The 20,732-nt window shown below is 41.0% G+C and overlaps 2 protein-coding genes across 2 annotated transcripts in view; one reads left to right on the plus strand and one right to left on the minus strand.

Annotated features, from left to right (window-relative positions):
- coro2ab (coronin 2Ab) overlaps positions 1-7,089 on the plus strand; it is a gene marked incomplete at both ends in the record, with an annotated part of 8,796 nt that extends 1,707 nt beyond the window's left edge. The window contains 10 exons of the mRNA XM_080052330.1: positions 402-602; positions 1,360-1,476; positions 1,991-2,095; positions 2,596-2,692; positions 3,310-3,425; positions 4,113-4,203; positions 4,606-4,757; positions 5,447-5,605; positions 6,053-6,121; positions 7,024-7,089. Coding sequence (XP_079908456.1) covers positions 402-602; positions 1,360-1,476; positions 1,991-2,095; positions 2,596-2,692; positions 3,310-3,425; positions 4,113-4,203; positions 4,606-4,757; positions 5,447-5,605; positions 6,053-6,121; positions 7,024-7,089 — 1,173 coding nt within the window. The remainder of the gene's footprint in view (positions 1-401; positions 603-1,359; positions 1,477-1,990; positions 2,096-2,595; positions 2,693-3,309; positions 3,426-4,112; positions 4,204-4,605; positions 4,758-5,446; positions 5,606-6,052; positions 6,122-7,023) is intronic.
- Positions 7,090-9,159: 2,070 nt separating this feature from the next.
- LOC307269373 (acidic leucine-rich nuclear phosphoprotein 32 family member D-like) lies at positions 9,160-20,732 on the minus strand. Its single transcript, XM_080052335.1, has 7 exons — positions 20,560-20,732; positions 17,645-17,794; positions 16,710-16,832; positions 15,546-15,729; positions 13,332-13,432; positions 11,507-11,573; positions 9,160-10,940 (listed from the first exon to the last, which is right to left on the minus strand). Exons 1-7 carry the CDS (start codon positions 20,611-20,613, stop codon positions 10,858-10,860), a joined length of 762 nt encoding a protein of 253 aa, XP_079908461.1. The 5' UTR covers positions 20,614-20,732; the 3' UTR covers positions 9,160-10,857.

Here is a 20,732-nt window from a genome sequence, read left to right on the forward strand (position 1 = left end):
ATACCCATTGGAAAGGTAAAGTGAAAATGTGAATTCTGCAAGTTTTCTGCATTTTATATGAAGTAAAGCAGTAATCGCCTCGCTGTCTTTGTAAGCCCCGGCGAATCAGACAACAGATTAAAGAAGTTAGTCTATTATAATCTAAACAACCCAACAGGCTACTTTCTTTCGCATACACTTTTAAAACGTATCCAAATTTATAATTTTAATTACGAAGTATCTTACGAAGATGCAATTTATTAATCATTTTGTATCAAATGTTTAGTATAATTTCTTGCATATTTATGTGCACAAGGGGAATCTGGACCACTAACACTGCATGAAGTTGAGTCAGAACAACTTGTTATTAAACTAAGTTATTTCATCATATTGAGGACTTATATCTCTCCTCTCCCCCCCAGGTCTTCCTATGGGATGTGTCCCATGGTGGAGCAGTGATCCGGGCCCCGGTGCGCGTGGTCCTAGTGCCCGCCCTGCAGCGCTGCCCGGCCGACACCCTGCTGCTCTCCGTCAGCTTTAACACGGACGGCAGCCGGCTGGCCGTCACCTCTAAAGACAGACGGGTCAGAGTACTGGACCCACGCACAGGGAAGATACTACAGGTGTGTGTGTGTGTGTGAAGCCGTTTGTGTGTGTGTGTGAAGCCGTTTGTGTGTGTGTGTGTGTGTATGAAATGTCATCTTGTCTGATTGTTTTAAAGGTGTAGTCAGTGATTCTGGAGAAAGCTTGTCAAAATCCCTTTTTATCAAAATCAGTGAATATCTCCTCACGATACACTACCTGTCTGTACTGTGTGCACAAAACAATACACAGCTTAGGCTCTGTAAACTGGTATGTACGCAAAGAGTATCTGAACAAAGTGGCCCCAAAAAGTGATTTTGACAACAAGCATTCTCCAGAATCACTGACTGCACCTTTAAAATGGGTTAACTTTACAGAAATTTGGTTTAGATGAGGTGGGCTATGCTCTGGTTCTAATGACACAATAAGTATTTTGAATCAATCGTGGCAGCCAGTCAAACGGTCTAGACAGTAAAAAAAGCAGTTTTATTTTTTTTATGTTTTACTTCTTTTCATTCGCTTTTAAATGTCTTCTCATGTGTTTTATGTATTTTAATCTTGCCCCTGTAAAGCACTTTGAGTGGCCTTGTGTTTGAATTGTGCTATATAAATAAACTTGCCTTGCCTTGCCTTGCCTTAAACTAAGTTTTCTTATATTTATGAACACTCATTTTCAATCGGATTTTCATGAAAGCTTACTAAGGCACCCAACTTTGATATCATATATTCATTTTTACTATGAGGAGTACAGAGGCTATTTAAAACAAGTTACAAACGTTTGAACTCTTGTCCCTTCAGGTGTCCAACAGTAAGTCCCATAAGGCCAGTAAGGTTCTCTACATGGGAGGGCTGAACATGCTGCTGTCTACAGGCTGCTCCAGATGGAACCACAGACAGATAGTGCTCTGGGACCCCGTAAGACACACACACAAACACACACACACACACACAGGAACGCACACACACACACAGGCAGGCACAGAGACACACACAGACAGACACACACACACACACACACAAAGGCATGGACACACACGGACACGCACACACAGGCACGAACAGAAACACACACACACACACACACACACAAAGGCATGGACACACATACACAAGCACACACTCACGCAAACGCACACAGATCCATACACACAGTGACACAGACACACTCACTCAGTCACTCACAAAGACACAGACACACACTCACTCGCTCTCACACACACACACACACACACACACAAATGCACAGACAAAAACACTCACTCACTCATACATGCCCACACAATCATATTGTTGTTTCTTTATATATGTATTATTTGTATATCTTTGTCATTCTGTACATTTCAAATTGTGCAACTGATTTAGAAAAACCCAAACTGTGTGTGTGTGTGTGCGTGCATGTGTGTGTGTGTGTGTGTGTATGGCACATCAGGACGACCTGTCGGAGCCTCTGTATGAAGAGGACTTAGACGGGTCTGCTGGAGTTCTGTTTCCATTCTACGACCCGGACACACACATGCTCTACCTGGCTGGAAAGGTCAGAAACACACACACACACACACACACACACACACACACACACACACACACACACACACACACACACACACACACACACACACACACACACACACACACACACACACACAATCATATCATTGCAATTTGGATTCACTGTCAAATATTTTCCCTCTCTGGAATATTTAACCAACCTGAAGTTTCCTTACAGACAGCCATTCTTAAAGGAGCTACGAGGAACTTTTAAATATTTCTGAAACAGTCTCATTTTTCCTCTGATGATCATAAATTACATGTAACAGCAAACGAGACCATCAGTGCAAAGAATGCTATTTTTATATAGTTTTTCTTAATGCCTTTGTCATGGTGTATACGCTCACCCAGGAACAACAGCTGGCGTAGTACAAACACTACCGCTTGTGTCCAAAGGGGGGCGATAGAATTAACACACACTGAAAGTTCCTTGGAGCACCTTTTTAAGGAATTCAATTCATCAGTTTAATGCATTTGTGTTGTCAGGGCGATGGGAACATCCGTTACTACGAGCTGAGCTCAGAGAAACCGTACGTCAACTTCCTGACAGAGTACAGGTCCCTGCTGCCTCAGAAAGGACTCGGTCAGACCAACACACACACACACATCAACTCATTCACTCACTCACTCAATTACTCACACACACACACACACACATCAACTCATTCACTCACTCACTCAATTACTCACACACACACACTCACACAATCACTCACTCACACACACACAATCACTCACTCACACAATCACTCACTCACACACACACATCCACACACACACATCCACACACACGCACGCATCCACACACTCACTCACTCTCACAGACTAACATACTGTATACACAAATGTGCCGTTGTCTTAATTATACACATAAGCAAAACAAGTTTAAACTTACTAAATATATCCATCTATCTATCTATCTATCTATCTATCTATCTATCTATCTATCTATCTATCTATCTATCTATCTATCTATCTATCTATCTATGTATCTAGGTATCTATCTATCTATCTATCTATCTATCTATCTATCTATCTATCTATCTATCTATCTATCTATCTATCTATCTATCTATCTATCTATCTATCTATCTATCTATCTATCTATCTATCTATCTATCTATCCATCCATCCATCCATCCATCCATCCATCCATCCATCCATCCATCCATCCATCCATCCATCCCTCCCTCTCTACAGGAGTGATGCCAAAGCGCGGTCTGGACGTGAGCGCTTGTGAAGTTTTCAGATTTTACCGTCTGATCGCCGTCAAAGATCTGGTAGAACCGCTGTCCATGATCGTACCAAGGAAACAGGTTAGAATGGTTTAATGCATACAGCTCTGGAAAGAATCAAGAGACCACTCCAAATGTTCAGTGTCTCTCGTTTTACTATTTATAGGCATATGTTTGAGTAGAATGAACATTTTGGTTTTATAATATAAACTACTGACAACAGTTCTACCAAATTCCAATACATTTTTTGTCATTAAAGAGCATTTTTTAAATAAGTTATGTAGAGATGAAGATTCAAGAAAAATCCAGACTGGTCTCCTAATTTTTTTCGGAGCTGTATATATTACACGTCTCATAAATCAGACAATTAACAACACATGAACAAATCCTTCTGTAATAACCTTCAGAATAGTGCTAAGAATGAAGATGGAAAGTGTATCTGATGTAAGTGCTTTAGAAGTTGAGATTAATTAAAAAAAACGTATGTTGAGATAATGGCCGTTAAAGATTAGGATGATATGTTCATGTTGCATTACCTGATGGCCAAGGCAGAGAGATTCAGTGTTTCCCTGTGTCCTTCCAGTCCATAAAAGCAAGAGATTAAGGCGCAATGTTATGATGGATATAAATAAATAAAAGTATGTCCCAAGTGTAGCATACTGCATCCTAACTAGATGCTTTTTATGATCAGATGTAGTATGTAGAATAGAAAAAAGACAGAGTATGAGATTCAGATCACAGGGTAAATGTTTTCCTGTGTCCTTCCAGTCCGGAGTTTTCCAGGAGGACCTTTACCCGATGACGGCAGGAAACCAGGCGGCCATGACGGCTCAGGAATGGCTGCAGGGGAGCAACAGAGGTCAGTGAAGAAGGGCTTTGACACAAAATGGCTGAACGATAGCAGGGAAACTTGCGATCATATTGTTGATCGCTTTCTACACACTTTTCTTTAAGTTAAAGTAATGATGTAGGAAAATTAATCTAACTTTTGTCAAAATCAGTGAATATCTCCTCAAGCTCTGCTACCTATGAAAAAAAGATCCAGTGGTAAAAGACAGCCTAGGCTCTGTAAACTGAATAGAAATAAATGTATATGTTAACATCCTGTGGGGAGGGGGGGAAGGGTACAAATACCTTAGAACGGTATGACAGAAAATAATATTGATTTTAATACCTTGAGTTTTTCAAACCAGTATATACCTTTAAACTGTTAACCCGCCTATTGATGCCTTACCCCTTGTGTGTTTCATATCTCCACCAGGGCCTGTGATGATGTCGCTGAAGCCTGGGACTAAAGTACCGAACCCGTACCCAGAGACAGCTGCTGAGAAGGGGCTAGTGAGGCCGCTCAGCCCCCTGAGGCTCCAGGCTGTCAGGGGAGTGACCACCATAGACATGGACTTTATGGAAGAGGTAGAAAACTATCGGTTACTATTAAGATCAATATCTGAAGCCTTAAGCAAAGAGTAGCTGAGTTAAAGGTGGAGTCAGAGATTCTGGAAAACGCTTGCTGTTTGTACTGTTTGTGCGCTGGAATGTGCTATTGTGGCCCTTCTCTGATTACATACCAGTTTACAGAGCCTAGGCTGTGTATTAACCCTTGATTGGATTCTTGTTCAGCTCACATATAGTACAGACAGGTAGTGGATCATGAGGAGATATTCACTGATTTTGAGAAAAGTGATTTGGACAAAAAGTGTTCAGAATCACTGACTCTACCTTTAACACAACTTAAAGGTTTTGGTCTTTCTTTCTTTCTATCTATCTATCTATCTATCTATCTATCTATCTATCTATCTATCTATCTATCTATCTATCTATCTATCTATCTATCTATCTATCTATCTATCTATCTATCTATCTATCTATCTATCTATCTATCTATCTATCTATCTATCCGTCCGTCCGTCCGTCCGTCCGTCCGTCCGTCCATCCATCCATCCATCCATCCATCCATCCATCCATCCATCCATCCATCCATCCATCCATCCATCCATCCATCCATCCATCCATCCATCCACCCACCCTCCCTCCTTCTATCTATCTATCTATCTATCCATCTATCCATCCATCTATAACCCATCTACTCTCTCTCTCCTGAGGCCTTCCTGGAGGAGCAGCTGTCCTACCAAGACTCTAAGTACCCTCTGGATGTGAGCGATCTGTCGGGTTGGCAGTCGGACGAGACGCTGTGGAGCTACTGGTGCACGCCACACTGCTGTGAGCCCACCGAGAGGCCGCCCCCCACCACGGAGAACGAGGTCAGCAGCTAATAACAGGGTTCACACACGATATTACCAATACATTTTACTTTTCCATGAGATTTTACCCAATTCATTTTCATATTTACGTTATTTAAAGGTGCAGTCAGTGATTCTGGAGAACGCTTGTTGTCAAAACCAGTGAATATCTCCTCATGATCCGATACCTGTCTGTACTGTGTGTGTGTGTGCTGAAAATAATCCAGTATTAATAAACAGACTAGGCTCTGTAAACTGGCATGTTGCTAGTTACGTTGGGCCCCCTTTACAGACCATGAGGAGATATTCACAGAATTTGACATGAATTGATTTTGACAACAAGCGTTCTCCAGAATCACTGACTACACCTTTAAAGAGATAATTATGCAGGAGAAGTATCCGTGTGCAATAAAACGTTTGGCAAAAGTTTGTCCAAATTGCGCCAAGATTATTTTTTTTTCTCTCCAGCTCCTACAAGCGTTTTACCGACAGCAGGACGAGATCAGAGGCCTGAAAGATCAACTCAATCACAAAGACGTTAGTATTCACACACACACACACACACGTTTGTACAGCTATACTTGTGAGGACACTCATTGACATAATGCATTCCCTAGCCCCTTACTCTAACCCTAACCATCAAAACTAAATGCCTAACCCCAACCCTTACACTCACCCTAACATAAACCTAATTCATACCTGAACCTTAAAACCTAGTGTAAACCCCCAAACAGCCCTTTAAAGGCCTGTCCCAAAGTGAGAACCAGACAAAATGTCCTCACTTTCCAAAAATGTCCTCACTCCTGAGGTAAAAAACTCAAATTGGTTCTCACAAAAATAGTTGTACAAGTACGTACACACACACACACACACACACACACACACACACACACACACACACACACACACACACACAGGGCATTCAGCCAACACAGTATTTTATCCTCTAACAATGAAGCAGGAACACTTTAAAAGATTAAACTCCTCTGTGTTTTATGGTGTCAGTAATGGCACTATCAGGCTACAAACCACTGACTTACTTCAGTTAAATCTGTTCATTCTATCTCTATGTTAATGTGGAGCTTGTAATGCACATCATTGTATCATTGTTAAGCACTTTGAACAGCATTCCTTGTTTGAAAGTCCCTATAAAAATACACTTGATTATTTCAGGGTAATTTCAGTCATTCATTTGGTTTCCTTTTATTCTTTGCTATTCAATTAATTAATCAACTGGCCAAAGAAGCACTGCAAATTCATTGGATAACTGTTTTTCAATGACAATAAAATATTCTATTCTATTTTGATATGGAGGTTGTAATGCATATACCTGTATCATTGTTAAGCACTTTGAACTGCATGTCTTGTTTGAAAGTCCCTATAAAAACTAAGTTGATTATTTTGTGGTAATTTCAGTCATTCTTCTTTCCTCTCTGCAGGTGAGGATCACTCAGCTGGAGCAGGAGATTAAAAACACCAGGAACAACTTGAGGGCGACTTTCTGACTCTACACAAATCAACGTGTTACATTTCTGTTTGAACACTGAACCAATAACACTATACTCACCATTTACAACCAATAAAAACCACAACTGGCTTCCCCATCTTTTTTTTTTAAAGATATTTTTTGGGCATTTTTATGCTTTATCGATAGTGCAGAGAGACAGAGGTGAAATGGGGCAGAGAGGGGAATGACACGCAGAGAACGACCGCGGGTGGGAATCGAACCCGGGTCTGCTGCTGGGCCCGGCCCGGGAGGGGGACGCCTTACCAACTGAGCTAAAGGCGCCCCCTTTCCCATCTTTTCTGACCTATAAATGTCAAAGTGTCAGCCTTGTTAAATGATGCAGGTACGAACATTTGGAAGTGAGCCCTGCATGCTGTTTTGGTTGGTTGGAGCCGATTGTCTGTCTTATGACCATAGCAAAGAGCAAAGAGATGCATCATTTTTGTTTTAATAATGTTTTACTTACTTTGGGCGACTGTGGCTCAGGTGGTAGAGCGGGTCGGCCGATGATCAAAGGGTTGGAGGTTCAATCCCCGCCCTGCCACCTGTGTCAAGTCAGTCACTTTGTCAGTCAAAAATATCTTCAATCGAAAAAAAGAAAATAAATCTGTATATACTTTATAATACTATATACAGCACATCAGTGAGCTTTTAAAACAGTGCCCTCTGATGGCCAAACTATGCAATAGCACTCTTCCTTACCACCTGCCAGCTTGATACCAAAACACCTGCATTCATCTTAACTCAAGGGATGTATTTAACTGAGTGCGAATACATTTCTGACTTTATATCTAGTGCCATCATCATGTCAAAATATGTCAAACTCTAAACCCTGGAATAAGCTTGTCAAAATCAGGGTTCATACAGTAAGTTAAATATAAGGAGTTTTAAGAATTTTGTAAAGCCACGTAAAGTTACGGCCAAATTCCCTCAATGGTAAAAAATAAAAATAAATGACAAAAAATATCGACATTGAAAAAGTGATGTCAGTGATTTTGGATAACGCTTGTTGTCAAAATCAGTGAATATCTCCTCACGATCCACTACCTGTCTGTACCGTGTGTGATACTCCCTTCGTTAACATACCAGTTTACAGAGCCTAGGCTGTGTATTAACTGCAGATTTTCTTTTGCAGCGCACATACAGTACAGACTGATCATGAGAAGATGTTCAGATTGACAAAAAAAGTTATTTTGACAACAAGCGTTCTCCAAAATCACTGACTACACCTTTAAATCTACTACTTGGCAATAAAAGTGGAGCGGGTAAAAGTGCTACAATCTTTCAATTTGTGATACAAGCGTGAACATTGGCATGAGCATGAGTCTCCATGGGTCACTGGACAAGAAAATTGTCCGAGACAAAATAATAATGAAAAAAAAATAAACATAAATAGACCTAACACATTTCTATGAACATTTTCAGATTCACAATATTAAAGGCCTACTTCACCGGTTTGAATATGAAGGTGTATTGAATTCTGAGATCCTATGTGGTATACATGTGCAAAAAAAAATAAAATCGGTTCATCCTAGCCTGAGAAAAGGCAGAAAGAGTGTTTTTTTTAACCCTATATTTCTCTTTCTCGTGACATCACAGAAAGAGAAATATAGGGTTAAAAAAAAACGTACTTTGTAAATATTACTGTGATGTCACAGTAAAAGACATCACAGTAATATTTACAAAGTAAGTTTTTTTTAAACCCTATATTTCTCTTTCTGTGATGTCACGAGAAAGAGAAATATAGGGTTAAAAAAAACACTCTTTCTGACTTTTCTCAGGCTAGGATGAACCGATTTCAATTTTTTTCGCACATTTATACTACATAGGATCTCAGAATTCAATACACCTTCATATTCAAACCGGTGAAGTAGGCCTTTAAATGTCTCGGACAATTTTCTTGTCAAGTGGCCCATGGAGACTCAAGCTCATGCCAATTTTCACGCTTGTATCAACAACTGGAAGATTCGGATGAAAATAAGCACTTACCCGCTCCACTATAAATCTAGATTATAAATATAAAAAGGTGAAAATGTAGGTAGAAATAAAGTTGAGGCCGGAGACGCCAGGAGCAAAATGTTAAGATTTTATTTACAAAGTCTTTTTTGTGTGTTTTTTTTGTTTGTTTTTCCTTTAACTTACAAGAAAGTAAAAAAAAAAGTAAAAAGAAAACAAAGAACACAACCTCGACTATCAGTGTAAGTGTGAAGGATCAACCGGAGAGAGAGAGAGAGAGAGCGAGAGAGAGATAGAAAGAGAGAGAGAGAGAGAGAGAGAGAGAGGGGTTCCCCAGACAACCATACAAAAAAACAAAATCAAAATCAAAACGAAAAAAAAACAATTTCTCTGAAAAAATATTTCTTTTAAAAAGCTCTGTTGGCAAAAAAGAGAGAACACAGTTTGCCCTGAGCACACTCTGCCTTGAGGGGTGGGTTTAGGGTACAGGGGTTTGGGTAGGATGGATGGGGGGCTATTTTCACTAGGTTTTTCGACTGTCCGTTGATTACACCACAGAGCAATGACATCATAGCTGCTGGTTCAGTCCCAAAGTGGTGATGTAATAGAGGGGTGGGGCGTTTGAGGGGAGTAGGAAAAAAGGAATTTGGTTATTTATTTTTTTTTTTGCATTTCAAAATTCAAAAATGTAGCCTTTTAGTTCCATCTCCTCATTCCCCTTCCACAGACACACAACTTAAGTGTAGTAATTGATTATTTAAGAGTTAATTAATTGATGAAATATAACGTTTTTTTAAGGTGTTAAGACAGTTTGTAAAGGTAATTCTAGTTGAGATAGTGTGTGTGTGTTTTTAAAAAAAGTTAAGAAAACTGAAGCTCATGTTTTGATCACAACCTAACTCAACCTTGAGGGAAAATGTCTGTACTAACTGGACTATGCTTCGTAACTCTAGTGATGCATTTACTTGTTATTAACGGAGTAGGAATTTCGGACTTCAAATTGCCCTTAAAATGACCATTGTGTAATTAATCCAACTGGGACAAAATTTTGAATTGCATGACACAAAAAAAAAGCTACAATCCACGACTTCAAAAAGCTACTTTACCATGAATTCTCTGTCCGATTTTTAACTCAAGATTTAGCCAATAACCAACTCAGTTTTTTAAATGGCATTTGTTTTGTGAATAGATAAAACTATTTACTGTGGTCATTAAAAGCAGTTTGGAAGTGAAACAAAAGTTCCTCAAAATTGCCAAGCAGCGTCTTTTAAATATGTAGCCTGGAGTTTGTAATGTGGAATAGTTAACGGAGTATCTTTGGTAACATTTCTTCTGTGAGAAATCATAACGAGCTTTTTTTCACAACTTTGTCATTTTCAAAGACGACGTATTACGACAATAACCGGCAAAGTTATGGATATAAAAAAAATAATAGTTTGGACTCGAATTCTGATTTGTTTTGAGAGAATTTGACACACAAAAACGCCATAAAGTTATAATTGCATCAATAGTTAATATCTCTGAATGGAGTTTATGACATTAACGGTTTGATTAAGACGTATATCAATCAGTTTTCAGCTGAAATATTTCGGAATCTGTTGCGTAGAAAATTATTATTATTATTTTTTTTTTGTGTGTGTTTTTATGACTGAATTGAAATGGTGGACATATTGTGTGTGACTGTGGAAGGAGAGAAGTGTAGGAGATGGCAGCAGGCCCAGTGTAGAGGGGGCTAGAGAGGGCAAGGCGAGCGTAGTTTTGGGGGAGAGAGGTTCACGAGGGTTTGAAGGGGATTGAGGGGCGGCCATCTTTAATCTTCATCATCATCATCGTCATCCTCGTCTTCTGGCTCCCTCTTCCTCTTCTCTCCTTTGGTCGGAGACGAGTCTTCATCTAAGGAGGGGTTAAGAACGACAACAAGATGACCTGTAAGTGTGACTTCTTTACACCATATTATTATTATTCAATTATAGAAGTGTCTTTGGCATTTTTTTTTTCATTTAGGAAAGAAATTCCTCTAGAAGTAAAAAAAATAAAAAATAAAAAAAAGGTTTGACAATTTAAATGTACCGTAATTTCCACACTACAAGCCGCACTGGAGTATAAGCCGCAGGTGTTATAATGTTTAATCACCATATGTAAGAGTTCGTGCACAGAGGGGATTGTCGGGAAAGAGATGGCTGCTTGAGGAAGCTCTCATTTATTAACATTTCAACAAACAAGTTGCATATTTGCATAACGTATTCAAGTGTTACCATTTAGTGCAATAGTAGACTAGCTACAGAACATACTGTGCTGTGTAATAACAGGGTCGAAAAATGGGGAAAAAGTCGCGGCTTATAGTCCGAAAATTACGGTACTACGTTGTATCATACAGTCACTAGAAGTCAAGATCAAAATCCTAAATCTGCTGACAGAAAGGGTTAGTGTGTAAGTTCAGCCGCTAAACTGTTTCTCACCATCATCATCCTCGTCGTCATCATCATCATCATCTTCACTGTCCACGTCTCCGTTCACCTCTCCGTCCTGAACACACACACACACACACACACACACACACACGATAAAGGTTTAACACATTTTGTACAAACATCAGTCAGTCAGTCAAGGGTTTAATCAAACAGTCTCTCTTCAACATAAAGGTGAAACTCAAAAAATTAGAATATTGTGCAAAAGTTCATTTATTTCAGTAATTCTACTTAAAAGGTGAACATAATATATTATATAGACTCATTACATGCAAAGTGAGATATTTCAAGCCTGTATTTGTTATACTTTTAATTATCATGGCTTACAGCTTATGAATTGGATTGGCCAGACAACTCTCCTGACCTGAACTCCATAGAGAAACTATGGACTATTGTCAAGCGGAAGATGATACACACCAGACCCAACAATACAGACGAGCTGAAGGCCTCTATCAAAGCAACCTGGACTTCCATAACACCTCAGCAGTGCCACAGGCTGATAGCATCCATGCCACGCCGCATTGATGCAAGAATTTGTGCTAAAGGGGCCCAAACCAAGTACTGAGTGCATATGCATGATTATACTTTCTAGAGGGCCGACATTTCTGTATTTAAAATCCTTTTTTATTGATTTCATGTAATATGAAATTTCATAAACTGTAAGCCATGACAATCAAAATGATAACAAATAAAGGCTTGAAATATCTCACTTTGCATGTAATGAGTCTATCTAATATATTATTTTCACCTTTCAAGTTGAATTACTGAAATAAATGAACTTTTGCACAATATTCTAATTTGTCAAGTTTCACCTGTATTGTCCTGAATCAGTTTCCTGATTTATTTTAAATTGCCACAAGAGGGCGCTGCATCTCTCCAGTCATTACTGAACATTAAACCTGTGACATGGGTTGTGTTCCAAATCACATACTTTCTACTGTATAGTATGGTAGAAAAAAGATTTAGGATGTCCCGATTTAGGATGGTTAGAAGTACCCGGATGTCCTACTTCATGCGGCCAAGATTGTTAGTGTTGAAAAGTGCATCCTATTTGGGCGATTCTGACCCACAATCCAGTGCGCACGTGAAGTGACGTAACATCGACGGAGCCTCCATATGAAAACAAACGGGGATGCGACGGATATAAAAGCAAGAGGCAAGATCAAGGCGCAATGTTATGATGAAATAAGAGAGAAAAGTATGTCCCAATAGTATGCCTACTGCATCCTAACTAGATTCTTTTTATCGTCGGATGTAGTATGTAGAATAGAAAAAAGAAAGAGTATGCGATTCGGAACGCAACCATGGCGACAGGTGTGACTTGAACATTGTATGGCAAACAAACAAACAAACAAACAAACAAACAAACACCTCTCTGTCCTGAACACACACGGTGATCAGTCAAGGTTTGAATAATACATTTTACTTTTCTCTGGTTTGGTCATTTCATTCAGCAAGTTATGTTTTTTTAACCTTTATTTCTACAGGTAAATCCCATTGAGTCCGAAGACTCTTTTACAAGGGAGACCTGTTTTCCTTTCCCACGTTACCATTCACACACACATATTCATACACCGATAGCAGGCTAACTATAGACATTCACACGAGGCAAGGTGGGTGAAGTGTCTTGCCCAAGGACACAACAACCATGACACATGTGGCAGGGCGGGGATCGAACCTCCAACCCTTTGATCATCAGCTGACCCGCTCTACCACCTGAGCCACAGTCGCCCCGAATTATTATTATTATTGATACACACACACACACACTCCTATTTAAGACTTTAATGTAAGTTAAACTGCGGCGTGGACTGACCTCATCAGCGCTGTCATCGTCAGCACTGTCGTCTTCTACAGCCACGACGTCTTCCTCATCTTCCTCTTCCTCCTCTTCCTCAAAGTCCTCCGACTCGCCCTCTGGACACACACACACACACACGGAACATTAGTACAAAGATATTTTGTGTGAAGCTAGGTCACATCGATATCCCCTTTTACATTTTTATTTTTTTCAACCTTTATTCATACAGGTAAATCCCATTGAGACCGAAGACTCTTTTACAAGGGAGACCTGTTTTCCTTTCCCACGTTACCATTCACACACACGCATTCATACACCGATAGCAGCAGGCTAACTATCGACATTCACACGAGGCAAGGTGGGTGAAGTGTCTTGCCCAAGGACACAACAACCATGACACAAGTGGCAGGGCGGGGATCGAACCTCCAACCCTTTGATCATCAGCCGACCCGCTCCACCAACTCAGCCACAGTCGCCCCACTACTACAGTGTCCATTTTTTTATACTTGGACATCATCTTAACACCTTAAATTGTTATGCAGTAGAGCAAAGTGCAATTCAATATGCAGTCAGTGATTCTGGAGAACGCTTGTTTGCAAAAACACGTTCGTCCAAAATCAGTGAATATCTCCTCATGATCCGCTACATGTCAGGACTGTGTGTGAGCGCTGAAAAACGACCCAGTGTTAAAACACAGCCTAGGCTCTGTAAATTCCTATGTAAACAAAGCAGCCCACCGTAGCGAGCAACATGCATGAATGGACAGGTAGCGGATCATGAGGAGATATTTGATGATTTTGAGAAAAAGTGATTTTTACCCTCCTCCCCACACATACACTGACACACACATACAGAGACAAACACACATACTGAGACAAACACACACACACTCACACCATAAGAACAACATTTCATTCCCTCTCTACATACTCTCCTCGTCCTCACACACACACACACACGTACCCTCTTCGTCCTCCACCCCGTCTCCCTCTCCACACACACACACACTCACACAGACAAACACACACTGAGACAGACACACACACACACACTGAGACACAAACACACTGAGACCACCCAGCTACACGTACACACACACACTGAGACACACACTCTCTCTCTCTCTCTTACCCTCCTCGTCCTCCACCCCGTCTCCCTCTCCACACACACACACACACTGAGACAAACAGACACACACACACTGAGACAAACAGACACACACACACTCTCTCTCTCTCTTACCCTCCTCCACCCCGTCTCCCTCTCCACGCAGACACACACACACACACACTGAGTCAAACACACACACACACTGAGTCAAACACACACACACAGACACACACACTGAGACACATATACGCTTTCCTCCATGTACTGTCCCACCCACCCACACACACACACACTCTCTCTCTCTCTCTCTTACCCTCTTCCTCCACCCCGTCTCCCTCTCCACAAAGAGACAAACAAACACACACACACACTGAGACACACACTCTCTCTCACCCTCCACCCTCTCCACACACACACAGCGCCACACACACGCTTTCCTCCAAGTACCGTCCTACCCACCCACACACACACACACACACACACTCTCTCTCTCCCTCCCTCTCTCTCTCTCTCTCACCCTCCTCCTCGTCCTCCACCCCGTCTCCCTCTCTCTCTCTCTCTCTTCCTCTCTCACCCTCTTCCCCCCCCTCTCTCTCTCTCTCCCTCTCTCTCTCTCTCACCCTCCTCCTCCCCCCCCTCTCTCTCTCTCTCCCCCCCCCCTCTCCCTCTCTCTCTCTCTCTCTCTCTCTCCCCCCCCCCTCTCCCTCTCTCTCTCTCTCTTCCTCTCTCACCCTCTCTCTCTCACCCTCCTCCACGTCCTCCACCCCGTCTCCCTCCCCCCCCCTCTCTCTCTTCCTCTCTCTCACCCTCCTCCTCGTCCTCCACCCCGTCTCCCTCTCTCTCTCTCTCTCTTCCTCTCTCACCCTCTTCCCCCCCCTCTCTCTCTCTCTCCCTCTCTCTCTCTCTCTCTCTCACCCTCCTCCTCCCCCCCCTCTCTCTCTCTCTCTCTCTCCCCCCCCTCTCCCTCTCTCTCTCTCTCTCCCTCTCTCTCTCTCACCCTCTTCCTCCCCCCCCCTCCCTCTCCCCCCCCCTCTCTCTCTCTCTCTCTCTCACCCTCCTCCTCTTCCTCCCCCCCGTCCCCCTCTCCCCCCACACACTCTCTCTCTCTCTCTCTCTCACCCTCCTCCTCGTCCTCCACCCCGTCCCCCTCTCCGTCGGAGTCGGACGCTTCACAGTCGTCGATGTCGTATCCGTCCAGGTACGTGAGCTGAGGCAGCAGCTTGAAGATCGACTCTCTGTAGTCCGCCAGATTGGTCACCTCACAGTTAAACAGGTCCAGAGACTTCAGCTGGGGGAGCTTTTTCTACAGGGGACAATGAGGAAAAGAATATATGTTAATCTCAACTTCTAAAACACTTACATCAACTAAACTTCACGTGATTGTTCGTAGCACTATTCTACAGGTTGTCACAGAAGGATTTGTTCATGTGGTTAATATAACTCAGCTGGGGGAGCTTTTTCTACAGGGGGGGGGATACACAGAGGTATAGAGTTAGAAAGAAGCTTATTCTACAGGGGGAAATACACAACAGAGATATATTATAAATGGGCTTTTTCTAGAGGGGGATATGAGAAAATATATATATATGTACATTTTTTGATTTTTGTTCGTAGCACTATACTACATGTTGTCACAGAAGCATTTGTTCATGTGTTTAATATAAGTTAGCTGGGGGAGCTTTTTCTGGGGGGGGGGATACACAGAGGTATAGCGTTAGAAAGAAGCTTTTTCTGAAGAGGGGGAGAGTTAGAAAGAAAAAAATATATCTCAAATTCTAAAGCACTTACATCAACTAACCTTGATGTGGTTGTTGGTAGGACTATTCTACAGGTTGTCACAGAAGGATTTGTTCATAGGTAGTCTGATTTATGAGACATTTTCTTCACAAAAAAAATGCTGAAGAGGCATGTTAAACACCTGTACATAGTTTTTTTTGATTTATAAAATTAAAAGTATGTTAAAATGTATTTTGTGTTTATTTACCACGCTATGTTGCGCTCCCAAACTTTACATATTCCTTGAGTGAAAAATGTATCGATGTATAAAAAAGCTGTGTTTGTCAGAGTGAGTGTGAGACCCACCAGTGAATAAGTTAGTGTGGGTGTGTGTGTTAGTGTGTTAGTGAGTGTGTCTTTGAATGACTGTGTGAGTGACTGTGTGAGCGAGTGAGTGGGTGAGCAAGTGAGTGAGTGTCTTAGTGTGCGAGAGAGTGAGTGAGTGAGTCTCTGTGTTTTAATGTGAGTGTGTGTGTGTCTGAGTGAGTGAGTGTGTGTGTGACCCACCAGTGGCTCCAGGGTGCTGATGTCTTTGAACTTGTTCCCGCTGAGGTTGAGGTGCGTTAGGTTGACGAGTCGCTCGGCCAGAACCTCCAGACCGCCTGATATCCTGTTGTCACTCAGCTCCAACTGACACACGCACGCACACACACACACACACACACACACACACACACACACACACACACACACACACACACACACACACACACACACACACACACACACACACACACACACACACACACACACACACACACACACACACACACACACACACACACACAGTTTACTTTAGATGGATATTTGAGCAAGACTGACAAACAATCAATTCATTTACTGCATTACTTCCTACTAACAAGTGATCACATTTCCCAGAGATCAAACTCTGTTGAGATAATGGTTTCTGAGGCCCTTTGGAGTTAAGACACCTGTTGTAGGCACCTTATGATCAGGTTAGTAGCTAAGCTTCACTTTTGCTTCAGGGCATTGACAAGCGCGATCAAGTAGACACAGGGTCAGATATAGTGAGTCTAAGGTCAGTGATGATCATTCAGTTTAAAAGCAAAACTATATAATAAAGCTCTCCGTCTGTCTGTCTGAGTATCTCTCTACTGCATTGTCACTGACAGCGTTGCGAGAAGAAAAAACGACACTGATGGCAACGGCAAATAAATAAATAAATAAAAATGCCGGCTGTGCTTGCAATTACAAACAGACAATTCCATCGCCTATTGGCACAACCCAAGCAGTGTGTTGTACTCTGTTTACCTTTTTGAGTTTGTCCAGTTTGGTTAGTTTATTTTTCGTTGTGTTTAAAAGTTTAAAAGTCCCAACCCTATTGGAAACGCTACATTTCTTCCCGTCAGCATGTGTGTGTGTTGTTACCTTTTTGAGTTTGTCCAGCTTGGGGATGTTCTAGCCTGTGTGTGTGTTGTTACCTTTTTGAGTTTGTCCAGTTTGGGGATGTCTGCGACGCTCGTCAGACCGACGTTGATGAGGCTGAGGAGCTCCAGGTTTGAGAACTCTTCTGTGATTCCTTCTATCTTCCCTTCTCCAGAGCGACAGTTATCCAGGACCAGCTCTTGCACCTGAAGAGAGACAGAGTTAGAAGTCCAGTTTGAAAACGTCTTGAAGCCAGAAGCTGATGACACAGAGCTCGCCAAGACCATCAAGGCTACCGTCCTCAACTACCTTAATGAAAAATACGATGATGCTGCTACTGATGACCTCCTGAACATGGCATCCCTGATCCTCGCTACATTGAAGATAGGGGTGGGAAAAATAATCGATTTTCCGATTAATCGCGATTCTCTCTCGAACGATTCCGAATCGATTCATAAAAGTTAATAATCGATTTATAATATATATATTTTTTTTTACTAGTATTTAATATTAGTATTTCCAAGTGCGAGTTGTTAAAAGTGGCGACAAAAGGGCAGAGAGCAGCAAACCCATATGACCTGCACTGGCTTTGTGTCTGTTTACGTTTTTGTATGAGAGCTGAATTCCAAGCCATACTTTTTGCACAATGTGTTGAAATGACATAGAAAATAATAGAATAGAAATCCTATAGAAACATGATTCACAAGAGTAGAAAAATTAAACTGAATCGGTTTAGTTTTTACATACTTCCATATTGTGTTGAAAGCTGCATTGATTATTGCACTGTTCATAGAAAGTCATATTTATGACAAGAAAAGCTTTTTCTCTTATACAATATTAGAGAAGGTAATTCATCTGTTGATTGTCTTTAATGATCATCACAAAAGTAGGAAGTGATTAGCAAACTCCGAGTAGCAAACTCAGATGTGCATATAGATATATTTTTGAAATTCACACATGGGTATGTACATAAAAAATTTTTTGCATTGAGATGCATTGAAAATCGATTTTGAATCGAATCGTTGACCTCTGAATCGAATCGTGAGGTGCCAAGAGATTCCCACCCCTAACGCAAAGCAATACAATATTACATTCTTACACACACACACACACACACACACACACACATACACACACACACACGTAAATATAAATTCAGCAGCTCTTTGACTCAGTTTCACATTGACTTTAATTTCCAGATTGAATGATTGTGGTGTCGTTGTGACTAATACAGATTTAGACGTAGATATGACAAAGGAGGGGAAACCACAGAGGTTGTGGTGCAAACATCAACCTACATTTCCCCCTATATTCTTTCTTTCACACTTTTACTAGAAAACACAGACATATTAGGACGAACTTTTCATTTTGTTTTGTATTTTTGATATGTCTGAAATAAAAATGTAATCGAATCAAATCGACTCCAGCTTCAAACTAAGTTACCGAACTTAGTCAGAAGCAAGCATGAAAAACTTTCGCGGAAAAAAATAAACCTATTGTTAAGAAGTTAGAAATTAACTTTGTTGTCTCGTTACCTATCAAACAAACCATTCTTCTATCTCTCTATTCAAATATAACCTCTTTAAAGTCATAAAGTGGCAGTTAAACTTAGCTTCAGTGCCCCCGACTCCTGGAACAACTTACAGCAACAAATTAAACTAAATACCTTCATATCATTTAACCAATTTAAACAAACTATCTTAAATCTGCCAAACTCTACCTGTAACTGTTTTAATTAGGCTATATTGTACTTTCACCCATTTCATTTTAATTGCTGCCACTCTTCACCACTGTGTAAATGTTTCAATTGTTTTTTTCTTTCTCTTCACCTGTTGTTGTGTATGTTGATGTATTTGCATTAAATATTTTGTATGTATTGTTGTTTTTCCTTTGAATTTGTTTTGAACTCGACGTCATTGTAAATGAGGGTCACCCCTCAATTGGTCTCTCGAGGATAAATAAAAGTTAAATGAAAAAAAAATTAAAATTAAATAAACAGTAACAGTAGTTTCATATTGGGACGCGACCCGGCCATACACACACTGTTTATAAACTGCCATCACACGTGACGCGGCTAACTTAGCTACGTGCTGCTAACTCCATGCTAACTGCCCCTCTCTCGTATTATTTAATCGGACTATTCTTCTACAGTCCCCACGAGTGGGTAAAGTGGGTCAATTTGACCTCAACCCGGGTTAGAAGTGGGCTATTTTGTTAACCAAAGGGGGGCTAAATAATGCTTGAAACAATGGCAGACACTGGCTCCGCGCCCTTTGCACTAGAGAGAGCTAGGCCTAATCTCTGGAGCAATAGCGATAGCATCAGTACCAGTTTCAACTTGTAAAAACAAGAAATAAATACAAAGTGAAGGTTGTTAAGCTAGTTTGAATTGAGGTGTTGGTTCAAAAATATAATTTATACCGTTTCTTCTGTTTTATCAGAGTTTAAAAGGGAGAATAGTGACGCATTTTATGGCAATATCGTGACGAGCGATTTCAACGGGCGAACTTTCACTCTATTTCCGATTTATTTGGCGTTTATTTCACTGAAAGTAATAGTTTTAGCTCATCGAAAGAATAATAATAGGCTTTTGTGTCATTTTAAAGTGCGTACATGGTTATGCAATGCCGTTACACACCGTCCGACATAACGACAAACCAGATATTAGCCAGGCCCGAGGGAGAGTCGGATGTGCAGTTAAACATATGACAATTTTTATCAATTTAGAACAATTTCGTGTTCAATTCACTCAAATAAAAACGTTTCAACAAAGCGATGTACAGTAAAACATGTAAATAAACCGAATTAACTCATATTTTAGACTTAATTTCATCTATAAAAGCACATTTTCGGCACTTTTAGAGAGATGCAGCAGACTCCCCGCCATGTGCTCCCTCCATCCACCATCCACTACCCCCTCCTTCCTTCAAAGTTTACCCCAGAAACAAGGCGACAAACCCGGCTAACTCACCTCCGTGGGGGACCGGTGCCTCAGCTCTAAAGAGACCCTCTTCTTCATGTCCATTTTCCTCTGCAGTGTTTCTGGTTTCTGGTGAAATTGTTTATTTAATATTTTTTTTTGTGTCGAAAAAAACTCTTGTTTCTCTGCGACCCTCTGGCTTCAGTTTCATCAACACGCGGAAC

Source organism: Ammodytes marinus (genome assembly GCF_949987685.1).
Source record: "Ammodytes marinus genome assembly, chromosome: 23".
Lineage (NCBI taxonomy): Eukaryota > Metazoa > Chordata > Actinopteri > Uranoscopiformes > Ammodytidae > Ammodytes > Ammodytes marinus.